This window comes from Melozone crissalis, unplaced genomic scaffold, assembly GCF_028551555.1.
Source record: "Melozone crissalis strain CALT ecotype California unplaced genomic scaffold, PUWL_Pcris_2 ptg000012l_1, whole genome shotgun sequence".
Taxonomy (NCBI): Eukaryota; Metazoa; Chordata; class Aves; order Passeriformes; family Passerellidae; genus Melozone; species Melozone crissalis.
Window position 1 is genome coordinate 12,358,904 of NW_026535790.1, and position 13,960 is coordinate 12,372,863.

Below are 13,960 nucleotides of genomic sequence, written 5' to 3' on the forward strand. Positions count from 1 at the left end.
CCTGAGCCACCTTCAGGAGATGCCCCGGCAGAACCAGCACCTCGTCCTGCAGCTGCTGCTGGTTCCCATGTAACAACCCCTAAAACCCAGCACAGATCCATGCTGGGCTCCTGTGGCTCAGAGCATCTCCCACACCACACCATCCTGTGGCCACCCTGCAGCACCCTGCCCCACCAGGGCAGCCCAGCCTCACCCTTCTGCCCCAAGCTCAAGGACACTTGTTTTGAAGCAACTTCTGAAGTCTAATGCTGAACATAGTAAAAACCAGGCTTTTAATAGCTTTACGAGCTCATAAAGACAAATATCTTCTCCCAAGAATAAACAGGCAGAACATTCCACTGCTGCTCTGCAAACAAGGACTTGCTGGAGCTGAAGGGAGAGGGGAGACAAAGCCACTGTCCAGAGGGAAGAAAACCCAGCACAAATAAAAACTCCATGCTCTTTACTAGTTAGGGGTGCAATTGCCTCCAACAGCTTGCAAGGGGGGAGAGGAAAAAGCAGCACCTTCCATAGACATTTCATTAGCATGATCACTTTGTGAATTAACAGTGGCTGTGACCACCTCTCCCCTAAAAATGGAACTTCTCACTGAAATCTGCTTCTGCTGTGCAAAACTGAGGCTTTAAGGGAAAGCTACTTTTGGTAAAAATCCCTGAGCACTCACCCTAATTAACTCTTCCTGCCTTAACACCACACAGCTTCCCAAGATGCCAGTCAGTCCTGGGAAGAGTGGCAAGAAATTTGGGATTAGTAACTGAGTAAACATCCTTCCAGTCTGTAAGGATAATGAGATACCAGGCTGGAGCTAGAGACCACAAGGATTCATTTAATTTCTCTCCTCAAAGAGTTCTAAGGAATACTTTAATATTACTATAACCACCCCAAACCTTCCACCTTGTACACTTGAGCAAAAACACAAGCTATACTTTGCATTTTAGAGCAGCCTCTCCCTGGGGAAACAGACATGCTTTCCTTTTATCTTCAGTGTTGGATTACTGAAATTGCAGAAGAGATACTCCGGTTGTGAGCAGGCAGTTGTGCTGCTCCTGGGAAGGTAATTCCAAGACAATTTATGGAGTTTAGGCTCTCCCTGGGGCACAAGCACTCACTGGCACTGAACAAACCCACCTGCAGAACCAACTGCTGCAGCTCTGCTCTTATGGAGCAGCATCTGCACAGCTGAGCCAGGGAAGGGCATCCCACAGCAACACCTGGGCCCCAAAAGGGACACTCTGCTGCACAGAGCTCCAAAGAGATCCCCTGGAGCTGCTGCTGCTGAGAGCCTTTCAGGTTATAGTGATCACACCTGGGCACCTTCTGCTACAGCAAACTGAATTTGCAATTGCTGCTCAGCAGAGATGCTGAACACTGGCAATAAATCTCATCTGAAAGTGCCCCCAGCTCCAGGGACAGAGGCAGCCACTCCTGATGCAGCTGAAGTGCTGCATTTCCAATTGTTGATAGAAAGGACCAAAAATGCCCCATGAAGTGTTTCAAGTTGTGCACTGGCAGTGGAATTCACTTGGCACTAACAGGTTACACAAGAAACAATCAAACTGACCACAAAAATCTGCCAGATGTGACCTTTGGAAGTGAGGGAATGTGAGTAAGGTTAATGGCATTCCCAAGAGTTCTGGCAGCACAGCAGGGCAGTGCTGTGTGACAGGGACACTGGTGACCCTCAAAGGTTCTGCTGTGCTCCCAGACAAGGCCTGGCCTTGGGGAAGGCCAGTGGCTATTTATTAGCCCCCATGGCTATTTATTATCACATCCCACACAGCACTGAGGGATCTCCAACAGGTGCTCCCATCTCTACAGGCCCAATTCTGTTCCCTTGCTGAGCCCAAAATACATCAGCAGTCCAGCTGTGCTCCCACTTCCCAGCAGTGCCAATCCCCCAGCCCAGAACGCCCCAGATGAAGGAGCTCCAAGTTTTACCCAGGTTAATGAGCCACCAGCCTGAGCTCCTGGACACACTCAGGAAGAATAATTCCAACCAGGAATGGCAGTCGCACTTCCATCCAGCCCATGCTGCTGTTTGTTTAAAATGCAACTCTCTCACAGAAAAAAAATGTAATAAATAAAAAAGTCACCTCAAACTCTGTTGAAAGATAAAACCCATAGGAACAGTATAACAAGTCAAGTTTTAATAGATTTATAAAATTCATATATACAAAACAGTAAACTAAGTCACCAAAGCTATAAAATACACTTTTTACACATCACAATATAATTTTATCTAGTACACAGTTTTCATAAGTTGAAACTATGACAGCAAGTAGCTGCTTCTATCACGGATGCTGTTTTGGTGCTAGAAAGACACTTATGTGAGCAGTCTGGGACTGTGCTTTTACTTTATGCATTTTCCACCTTCTTTTAGTTTGTCACTGTTTTTAAAGTACTTTCCTGTGAATTGTTAAGAAAATTAAGGCTAAACTCAGGCCTTTCTTGCCCAATGTAGTGAACTGGTTTAAAAAAAGACTGATATTGCATAGTATGTGTGTTAATGCATAGGCACCAGAGAGCAAGTACATTGCAGAATAAAAGATAACATCACTTGGCTTCCTAAGCTATGTGGTTGTGCCACAGATAACCTGGTGTTTTGTCAGTTTGTTTTGTACATTTTGATTCCACAAACAAGGCAACTCCTCACTAGAGCGAGAAACACCAGCACTGTTGTTCAGTGGAGTCTCCAGAAACACCTTTTAATCTGTATCATCAATTCAAGCCCATTCCCCATTCCAGACAACACAACTGGAGGAACTCCCCCTATCCCACAGAGGGTTAAAGGCTCCAATGCACACAGGACTCTGAACACACCTCTCCAAACCTAAGTCCACCAAGCACCTTCCCAAGCCTCGTGAGCTCCCAGCAGATCCTTCCTCCCCCCAGCCCCTGCTCCCTTCCACCTCCTCTCAGCCTCTGTGCCCAACCACCTGCACAAGAGATCGGTGGGCAGTGACAGCAGAGAAGCTGTGCTACTCAAAACCTGCCACCTCCCTCAAAAGATGCTCTCTCAGGTCCTACTGATTAATGAAATGTTGCTCTCCATCAGTTGTAGTTGTTATGCAAAGAATGGAAACAGCCTCTTACCTTCTTGTGCTCTGGTATCTTGAAGAAAGTTTAAGCAGCTGTCAGGAAGGAGTAAGATGCACTGTCTGGCCAGAGATCTGCATACTGCATTTTATCAAAATTGAGTTTTAGCACCCAGTGATGAACAGATGAAGAGAGAGATTTACAATGGCAGGGCCAGCCTTGCCAGCCTGCTGCTCTTAATTCACAGCCAAGGGCTCTCTGGAGTCACTCAGAGCTTTTGGGTCAGTGCAGATGGCATTCACTTCAACACAGCCTTCAAGCACCATCAGCTTTTGGCATCTGTTTAGACACTAGCTCCCCTCTCCTGCTCCCCTCCAACATACTTTGGCTTTTTTATTTTACCAGAATGCCCACCTTGGAAGTTAGTGCTGCTCTTTTTCCCCCCCTCTTATTTTCACACCAGACAGAAGATCCAACCTTCAGTCACAGGCCAAGAGCTGGGCTGGGACAGCTCCTCAAGCCAGGCACAGAACCACCAGCACTGACAATCTAGAACCTCCACACTCCCCACCCAGTAAAACACGAGCATATCAACACACAGACAAACTTTAACACCGCTTTCCAAATGCCATTGTCAAGATAAAAACATCAGGGATGGAGCTGGACTGCCCAAGCACCAAGGTGAGCAAAGAGGCAGCATCACCTGGTTAGCAGAGAGGCAGTTCCAGCTTCAAATCTCCTGGCTTTACTCATTTCCATCTATGCAAAAAAAGATTAGTGTTAAACAAAGAAGTGCCCACGTCACAGCACAAAGCAGAGATCACCCCAGCTAATTACAAAACAGGCATTATTAAAAAGCACTAGGTCCTGCATTACCAATTACTCCTCACTAGGCCAGGCAGCCCTCACCTAGAGCTGTGTGGAGCCAGCATTAACTCAGGCCAAGCCTGGCCCAGACCACGCCAGTCTTCCTGATCCATAATGGATGCTCCCTAAAAAAACTGTTAAAAGCTCATTTACAAAAGTAGGCACAGATGTTTTATAGCTGCTACTGAAACACCCCACCCAGCACTTTGTGTTACAGAATTACAGAGCATGAGGTAAAGAGTTGGCAGTGCTAAGTTAAACCCCTGACTACACCACGTGGTTTTATACTAGAGAGAGAACACAGAGAAGAGGGTACTGCCCAACTTACAGCTCTCATCATGAGTTCAGTGTTTGGCTTACATGACAAACTGCACTTTGTGGAGGTGTTGTTGCATATCATGTTTGTCTCTCAAGCTGGCACACATCAAATCATCCATCAATGCAGCAGGTACTCCTGAAAATCTGATGACAGAAGCCAAGCTAAGTCAGGTGTCCAAACTCACTGCTTGAAAATCAGAGGGGCCTTTTAGAGAAATCCTCTAGGTCCATGCACAAAAGGATTTTCCCCCCAGAAATAAAGTACATATATAGAAAAGACTCCAAAACATAAGTTAATATAAGTTAAAACATAGTTAATACAAAGACAGCCAAATAAAGGCAGCAGAGGACCTGTTTTCTAGAATGCTGTTCTGTGGAAGGCAGCTGTCTGTCACTAAAGAGAGCTGCTGGGTTCTTCAGTGGTACCACATCTGTTCTTGAACTGCTCTAATTCTACATTTCTCTGCAGATCACAGTAACCAGGATGGGAATTCCCAGAGGGAATGAGGCCATGGGGATGGGGGGCAACACATGGACAGCATGGGACACACTCCAAATGCACCACTTTCCACACCAAATGCCACTTCAGCTGTTCTAGGGGAATTCTATTTTTGTGTCCAGTGCCATGTACAAATGAGCTCTTCCTACTCCATTTCCCTATGGTTTATTTGCCATTACTTTCTCTACTCTGCCTGCCTGGCTGCAGCTCAGCTTTACCTGCCTCAAAGGCCTGGGAATGGTCATCTCCAGGAGCTTCTTTCTTGTAACATGCCTAGTTCTAGGTTCTACACAGCAGCAATTAAAAACATTAAATACATTATCAAGTTAATAAGTCAAACAATCTAGGCTGCCATATTAAATAAGATCCATTCTCTGCATGAAACTGAAAGCATCTTTGAGCTGTAAAACTGAGTGGCCAGTAATTTCAATTCCAGAACCACCATTAGGTCATTTTCAACATTAACAACTATTTCCTTCCTTCAAAGTGACAAGTGCCTATTGAATATGTCACTTACAGAAAACCACTCATCCTTTTCAGCTCCACCAAGTCACCTTGCAATGCTTCTAAGGAGTGCTCAGAGCCTGCCAGCACTGCAGGAGTGCTGACACACTCTGTTAGCTTAACTCTTGTTCTGAGGACAACAAACACAAAGTAGTGTCGGGAAAATGACTCCCATTTCGTTTTTCTGTTTAAACTCCAGGTTTATGTAAGTCTCTGCCCCAAGCACAGGCTGCAAGAGTTTCCTCTCTTTGTCCTCAGGAGAGACAACCCCTCTGCAACATTCTGTCACTGACCCTGGGTGTCAGGAGGGACAGTGAAAAGCTGTTTTTTTCTTTAAAAAAAAAAGTTCTTGTTCAAGGTCTCCATCTGACCATCATCCTGCCTGTGACCCATTTCCTGACCAGCCAAATGAACAATAAGTCTATAAAACTAACAAAAAAAGATGTTCTCTCCAGCTGTGTTTACCTGCAAAGTTCTCCAGGATGTCACTTAAAATAAAGTTTTCTATTTGTTTCTGGTGAAAGGACTAAGCAACCGAGCAGGCCTGTCCCTAGAAGTGTGAACAACCTCATCTACCCAAGCTCTGCTTCAGTAATTCACTGATTTACCATAATGTGATTTTCTGCCTTGATTATGCTACAACTTTCCTTGGAAAAACCCCCAAGCCCCCTCAGCTGTGGCAAGAAGTGAATTTTGCAGAGAAAGCTGACAGTTCAAAAAGACCCCCAAGTCCTTTTTACTCACAGGCCAGCTCCTCTGCAAACTTGGGAAGTGCTTGAATTTTGCAAGGAGAGTTTCCTGACCTGGTTCCTGGTGTGATCCATCATTATCCAAACCGGACAGAACTCTGAGTCCACAGAGCCAAAACATGGATTTTCACCTGCAGCCCCACACTCAGGCCCATTTCATCAATTAAAACAAGAAAGGCAATTATGGGCCCAAGGTGGGCAAATTGGTTCTCTAAAACTGACTTAGTGTGCAAAACTGCCATATCACACACACACAAAAAAGCAGCTTGAGAGCTCAGAGTGAGATCTCTCATGCTGTTTCTTTTCCAGGTGCAGATTTTAAGTTATTTAAAATATAAGTTGCATCATTAGCTCTGTTGAAGGGTAAATCCATAAGGTGACTAAGGATACAAAACCATGGATGAGTGTCAAGAGAAAAACAGAACAGAAATTCCATGCTATGCCTCCCAGGTAAAACTACAGTAGATTCAGACACCAAACTGAGGTAATTCTTGAGAAAAAATACAGTTGAAAGGGAATGTTTAACTAATTCGAGAAAACAAGCATAATATTAACTCATCTGGAAAATTCAGTGAAAGAATAAAGCTCACAGCAAACTAAGAACTAAAGTCAGGTCAGCCTAGAAGTTAGGTGAGCCCACAACTGCCTCCTCTTTCCCAGTGTCTTGTGTGAAGTGAAAACCACTACCAAGAACTCAGAAAACATCTGAAAGCTTTGAAAGCAGCCTTAGTCTTCAGCCAAACAAATGGGCTCAGAGAAACCAACCTTATGTGATGAGTAAACTTGTTTGCATCACGCTGTGGTGAAACATTTTCCTTTTCAAATGTAATAATCTGAAGATTTTTCCCCTATCTGAATATTAGTCACGTAACATTCTTCCCCTTCAAGGCTAAAAATTAATAAATATTTAAAAGACAGAATTGGTCCTGGCAAAATAAGACTTGTTACAAGGAAGCTAATTCCTGTTTAAGTTTGCTGAAATTTAAGCTAGGTTTTCCCATCTGCAATTTCTCAGTGGCTTCTTACGTCGATTCAGGCACTGAAACAGCCACAGCATTTCCACTCTGGAGCCTGCACAAGGAAAGCCAGGAGGCTCCTACATCAGGAAACTACACAAAAATACTGATATGAACATCTGCAAGCTTCAGAGGGGAAGAAAGATTCCAGATTTTATCCAAATTAACATGAAAGGACAACGGAACAGGACTTTTCTTTGACCACATTTCCCATGGGATTACCGGCTGAAGTAAAACTTTGCTTGTTTTGACATGCCATTACAGGCTCAAAGGGGATAAGAACTCCAGGGACTTTTTATGCTGACTTTTTATGGGTACAAACAGCCCTTCAGGTTAAAACCCTTGGATAAAAAACTATGACAAAAATTGCACAGTAAACTATGTTTGAGTTACCTAAATGATATCCCTACAATATCTTTGTTTGTCCATGTACCCCACTGCAGTAGAAAAAATTCATTGTCTGTACACAGAAAAGGCACCTGGCAGAGATTGAGAGCACAAGGAAATTTGGAGTTCACACCCAAATTGTTCACAGCCTTTTGCCATTTTACACCCAAACCACTGCCCAAAGGGGTGACTCCAAACCCAGCTGTGCTCCGAGTTCCATGTGCATCACTACAGGCTGAAGATCCCATTAAGACACAGATTAAAGGCTAATTTTACAGCAAGGTCTTGCTGTCCAAATCCATCAGTGCAGCTGGAAAGCTGGGATCTCCAGGGTGCTCAGTCTTCCTACAAGGTCAGCTGTTGGAACTAATCAAGCAGCTGCTGTGCTACCAAAACCTTTCCTTTAAGAGTTTAATCAGCTTCTAAACTTTTAAGTTCAGATAAAGCCCTGTCACATGAGATACTGAACCTTCACAAATGCTGCCCCCACTGTGGGTGTGAGGGCAGTGCTAGCTGGCCATGGAGCACATCTCCCTTGAGCAGCCACTGTGCAGATACATGGCTGGGTGCTCCAGCACAGGCTGCTGCACCAAGGAAATCAGTTTTCCATGATGTAACACCCTCCAAGCATAGTGCAAAATAAACCCTTCTCCAAATCAGTGAGGCCTCAAGTCCCCATCCCATTTACTCCAACATGAGTTTCCTTACACAGTTCTAGGCTTCTCCCTCAGGACACTCATGCAAAACCTTCAGACAAGAGCTGTGCATCCACCATGGGAGGTGGATTCTAGAGCCCTGGCAAAGCTGAACACACACACAAGACCTGGTTATACTTCTAAGGGTTAAGAATGGAACCTCCATTAACATTCTCCAATACAGCTGCCAATCTCATTATGTTTAGATTAGTTTGATCGATTCAGCACCTCCAAACTACAAAAAAAAAAAGGCAGTTTGTACAATTAGTGTCTGAAAAATGAGCGCATTCATTGGAAACGTGTCTTCCATCCATGGTTTGTCAGAGATTTCTGTTCTCCAAGAAGGCAGACGGTGGTTGTGTCATTCAGCGTTCCAAACTCGGTACAGAACCTACCAGGGCCAGGTTTCAGTAGTGTTTTAGTCCAAATGATTCAGTAGCTAACATCACCACGACTCCTCCGGCCTAGAGCTCCTCTGTTTGGACTGGCTAGTGTACAGCATTCCTGAGCCAAGGAATTCGCACGGGCCCCGCGCCGCACGCACGGCCCACAAAGAAAGGATCAAAAACTCCGATGGAACCCTCCAGCGAAATTCCAACAGAGCAGGGGCTGCTCTCCTTCACTGCAGCATGATGTCCTTGAGGTTCTCCTGCAGGATGGTGTCCTTGACGGCGTGGAACACGAAGCGGATGTTCTCCGTGTCGATGGCCGTGGTGAAGTGGTGGAACAGGGGCTTGCTGCGGTTCCGCCGCTTCCTGTCGAAGCACTGCACCAGGTAACGCTGCACGTCCTCCAGCCGGTGAGGGTCGCCCTTGAAGTCCGAGAAATACTTCTTAATGCTGACAGTCTTGACCTTCTCCACCAGAAGGTCCATCTTGTTGAGGAATAGGATAATGGAAACATTAAAGAAAAGCTTGTTGTTGACTATTGTCTCAAAGATATTCATGGACTCCACGAGTCTGTTTGTGCGCCTGTCTTCCATGAGGACCTGGTCGTATTCGCTGGAGGAGACCATGAACAAAATTGAAGTTATTCCATCAAAGCACTGGAACCATTTTTGACGCTGAGACCTCTGTCCCCCTACATCTACCATCTTGAAAGGAATTTTTTTAATGATGAAATCATGCTCTACTATCCCCTTCGTGGCTTTTCTGGCCAGCAAAATATCTTGTTTGCTGGGGAAATAGTTCTGCAAAAGAAAGGAGAGAAGTGTCAAAAAAAGTCCTTCAAAAATTCTGGCTAATGCCTGAATACTGAATGAATGGGTAAAATCACCAAGAGCTGCTTTTAAATTTAAATATTATCAGATGAAGAATGAATACTCAGCTTTAAAACAGTGGCCTCTTGACCATTTAGCTCAAACTTTAGTTAACAGCTACAGAGGATCCTGAGACACATGAGAACAAAAATAAAGGACTAATTCACTACTTCACACTTTCATCCATCAAGCCTCTTGGTTTAAGATTGAAATGTATTTTTTCATCATGAAATTCTTAGCTACAGTGTTACTGCCACTTAGGTAGCATTCAATAAAGGAGATTAAATTATCACTAAAAGGTGTGTTTTTTTCAAATGTAGCTTTTCCACAGTTCATTACTCTTACAAGGACCACCTTGAAACCTTTACTGGAAATAATTCTTCCTGGTTCACACTATGACCAGCAAGTACAGCAACAGATTCTACCACAGGCTTTGGCCCAATCTACAGTTACAGAGAAACTTGTTCTTCAGAGCCTTATCATTGCTACTGTTTAGGAAAATCATCTCTCTTCTTTCTCCTCCAAGTGTCCAGACAGATGTTTTCATTACAGATTTTGAATCCTACAAGTGCCAGGAATGGTTTTTATTTTATTAAGGTTTCATTCTGCTACCTTACGCAGCAGCAGCCCTCAGAACATCAGGAAAAGCGAATGAGATGCAGAGACTGCACAGAAGGGCTGATAAAATATGTGCACAAATACAACTTCCATTTGTTGTCTGTCAAAAAAGATTAAACAAATGCTAAGCTTCAGTTTCAGAAAGCTGCAATTTACTGTTCCTACAGAAAGAACACTGAATTTAATGCGTAATTATTTCATAAACAAACCAAAAAACTCAACCAAACCCCATTAATCACAGCACACTCGGGCTCTCCTTGGCTCCTGGAGCTCTGTGCTTCAGAAGGAGAAGTTTCTTACCAGCTGACCGATGCGATCCAGGTTATCCAGGAAGTATTTCACTGATTCCCCCTGTGGAAAAGCAAAGACATGGGAAGTGAGCTTGTGCTTAGGACAGCAAATCCAACAGAACCAAGGCCTTCTGCCCAGCATGAACTGAGGTCTGATTTCTCCAGTTAGAAAAAATATATTGGTGATCTAATGGTGGTATTACTCTAAGTGGAGAAGAGATTTGCACAAATGCTCAGATCTATCCACTAAATCTCTACAATAAAAGAGTAGTGTTATAAAGCCAGTTCTTTGACTTAAAGAATTTGGCTTTTTTCCCCTTGTAAGATAAGTGCAGTTAACTGACACTGAGTGGGAGTAAAAAATGGAACACTTATAAGAAACCAGTCTAGTTTGTTTAAAATTCATAACAGTGAACAAAAGCATATCCTAGAAAAGTGGAAGATGTAAGTCTCCCACAATTTATGATGACTTAAGCTAGACTTGCTTGTCACAAACAAAGAAAAAAAAGGAGCATTTTCAAGGACTTGCTCTTATACAGACAGCTCCCCTTCTGGGCTCAAGACTTTTAATAACTGACTTGCTCATCTTGTAAAAAGTCTTTTAGCAATTTTATCAAGAAGAAAATAGAAATGTGTTCAGGGAGAAGTCATTCTTGTGTGAAAATTTACTCTTGTGTAAGAGGATTTGGTGTTTTATCAAACCAAGGGCCCCTCTGCATTAAGTGGGGACAAGAAACTCTGCACAGACTTTTAAAGAAATAACAATATTGTTTCCATACAGATGCAGACTACTCTGGAGTGAAACCCTCCAGCAAATGCTTCCTTTCATGAAGACGTAATTCAGTAAGTCTTCTTTATTGTTCAGGATGTGTCTTGGAGTTGTAGCCATGTCATGAGAATGGTAAGATGGAAAATCCTGCTGCCTTTTAGTGATTTTAGGCAGGGAAATCCATTCCTTATCCCAGAGCAAGGCTGTCAGTCATGACCAAATGGCAGTAGGTGCCCTCACCAAGTCACTTATTCAGAATGGAACTTCCTCCAAGTACTCCAGCTACAATATAAACTCTTAAACCTCACATCCTCCTCTACACCATAGCCCTGAGACAGAACAGAAATACTGCCCCCAGTACAACTCTGAACAGATCAACACAACAGTTCATTGTGAGGAACCAGACTGGAGAGCAGAGGACTCAGTGCTGGACAAGTACACACTCCCAGCAGAAGGCACACACAAAAGGAGCTGCAGCTTATTATTTCCTAACATTCAAAACTGGAAGTGTCTTTTCATAAAGGAGAGAGAACACACGGATTTGCAAAAGACTACCACGTATCAACAAAAGATTTACAATGGATTGCTGGCAGAAAAAAAAAACACTTCTTTTTTTGGGGGGTAGGGTGGGGGAGAGGGGAAGTTTCCAAAGAACAATTGCTCTAAGAGCTTCCTTACAATCATGAATTTTCATAAGGTGAAAGTAATTTCCTGTATTTTTTGGCACTCTGTGGATCAGAAGAGATATCACAGCCTGCATGAATAAGAGAAAAGGGCTTCCTGTACAGCATTAGTCATATTCAGGAGATGGGAGAGCCCAGAAAGAAAAGATCACTGAAGCCACAAAAAACCCCTTCTCTATCTGATAGGCTCCATCCCACACAGCTCCTTCAGATGTGCAAAAATACTGCAAAGGGGCCATTTCTCATGGACATTTTTCCAATTTTCTACCCGGCTGCTTCAAGAGTCCCTGCCTGTCTGTCCCTGTCTGTGTGTCCTCCCCTCCCAGGCTGGAGCAGGAGCAGCCACGTGCCTGTGAAATGCAGGGACACACAGGCAGGATCTCCTGATCTACAGCTTCTGCCTCCCCTAATTCCCACCCCACCATCCATCACTCTGACATTCTGTATGTTGATAGGGAGCTAAGAAAATCAACTGATTAATGGAAAAATACACGTTCGTGTCTGATGTAAGGAAACCAGACTTCTCTAGGTTCTCACCCAGCTCTTATTAACGTTGCAATTAAGCCATTAATTTATTCAGGGAAATATTAATCAGCAATGGCAAAGCACTGGGAGAGCTGGGTAAGTCAGGTGGCTGGAACAGGTGTGAGCACCATATGCATGGTCTGACAGATCTGAAGGAATCTGAATATTCTCTTCTAGCACAGAATCCAAAGGCATCCAGGACTTAAGTCAAAATATCTGTTTCCAGCCAAAACAACAAATCCTCAACGAGCTCCAGAGGGTTTGAAGTTTAAAAACCCTCAAAACATTAAAGCACACAAACATGAAGGGAGGAAAAACACCCACCAAGAACGTGCCAGAGTAATAAGCCCAAACCCAGTGTGCACACTCAAAACCCCTGCTTTAATGATTCCCTGATTAATGATTCTTTATTAAGTCCTAGGGAAGTGTGAACTCAGTTCCTGCTCCAAGGGCTTCTGGAATAACCTTGTCCTACACCTTAGTCAGATTTACAGCAAACTGGGATGTTCTGGGAAGCACATTCAGCTCCTCCAGGCAGCAGCACACAGGCACTGGGCATTAACTGATGTGATGAGTAACATGTAATGCATTAAATTACGAAAATATGGAAACTCCAGGTTTCACAACTGTTTGCTATTAGTGTTTCTAATTAGAACAATTATACTAACTGAACATTCCTTTCTATATTCATTTTTCCTAGTCATTCAGACAGCAGCATTAATTACATCTAGAAGTCGAATTCACAGTTTTATATCAAGCTGCACTTCAATAGACTTTTGAATTCACTAATAAATTATTATTTATGCAAAGCTGTCTCATGCTTTGGGTATTACACACACACAAACAAAAGCTTATGTATATAAATGTATGTATATAGAAATACACAGTTTCTAAATCAAAGTAGATTTTCCATTCAAAGCAAGTAATTATCAAAATAAATATCAGCTGTCTCTTTTGTGTTGAATTATTTTTTCTCTTCATGACACTGGCCATAAAGAAGCTGGTTTGGCTTTTTCAGTGCAAATATTTAGTGTTTCTCCAGTATCCACCCAGCCATTCAGCTCCATTCAAAGCTGGATTAGCAGTTCAAGTGCTCTCCTCCTCCAGATCTCAGCCAGTTATTTCAGGTCCACGACCATGACTTCCTGTAAAAGTGTCAGCAAATATTTGCAATTGATTCATCAGATACTAAAAATAACTTTATGCAGATTGATGACTTCAATTTCAGTATTTTACTGGTTCTGTTGGGGAAAAAAAGCTTATTTTAACATCACAATCTATTTCAAGCTATGCTTGCAAAGTAGAAATGAAAGCTGAAGTTATTTATAATATATGTATATTTATACCCTCTATGTGTATTTATACAAAGTGTAACTACCTAAATATAATCACATCGTGGTGTGTTCACTTAGAAAACAAACAAAAAAGATCCAGATCAGATCTTTTACAGGCTGATGTTGCAAGAAAAACTGTGGCAGCTCCAGAAACTTCCTCAGATCAATGGTGCTCATAGAAAGTTGCTGAGCTCCTGCCTTTCAGATTTAAAAAGACTCACATCTTGCAATGTCCTAATAGTACACTATTTCCTTTAAAAATATTCTAACATTGTTCATAAATAATGCTTTTAAAATATGAAAGACTTGAATTTCTACCAGCACAATACTGAGATAGGAAGCCCTGTTCTGTCACAGTCTCAGCAAAGTCTGTCAGTGAAGCATTTACACACTGACATTTCTCGTTTATTTT

General features: G+C 43.0%; 1 protein-coding gene across 1 annotated transcript in view; it reads right to left on the bottom strand.

The window, feature by feature from the left end:
• Window positions 1–2,125: 2,125 nt before the first annotated feature.
• Window positions 2,126–13,960, bottom strand: part of GNA12 (G protein subunit alpha 12) — a 40,023-nt gene continuing 28,188 nt past the window's right edge. Inside the window, exons 3-4 of the mRNA XM_054270685.1 lie at window positions 10,248–10,298; window positions 2,126–9,260 (exon numbers count right to left, since the gene is read on the bottom strand). Coding sequence (XP_054126660.1) covers window positions 8,691–9,260; window positions 10,248–10,298 — 621 coding nt within the window. The 3' untranslated portion in view covers window positions 2,126–8,690. The remainder of the gene's footprint in view (window positions 9,261–10,247; window positions 10,299–13,960) is intronic.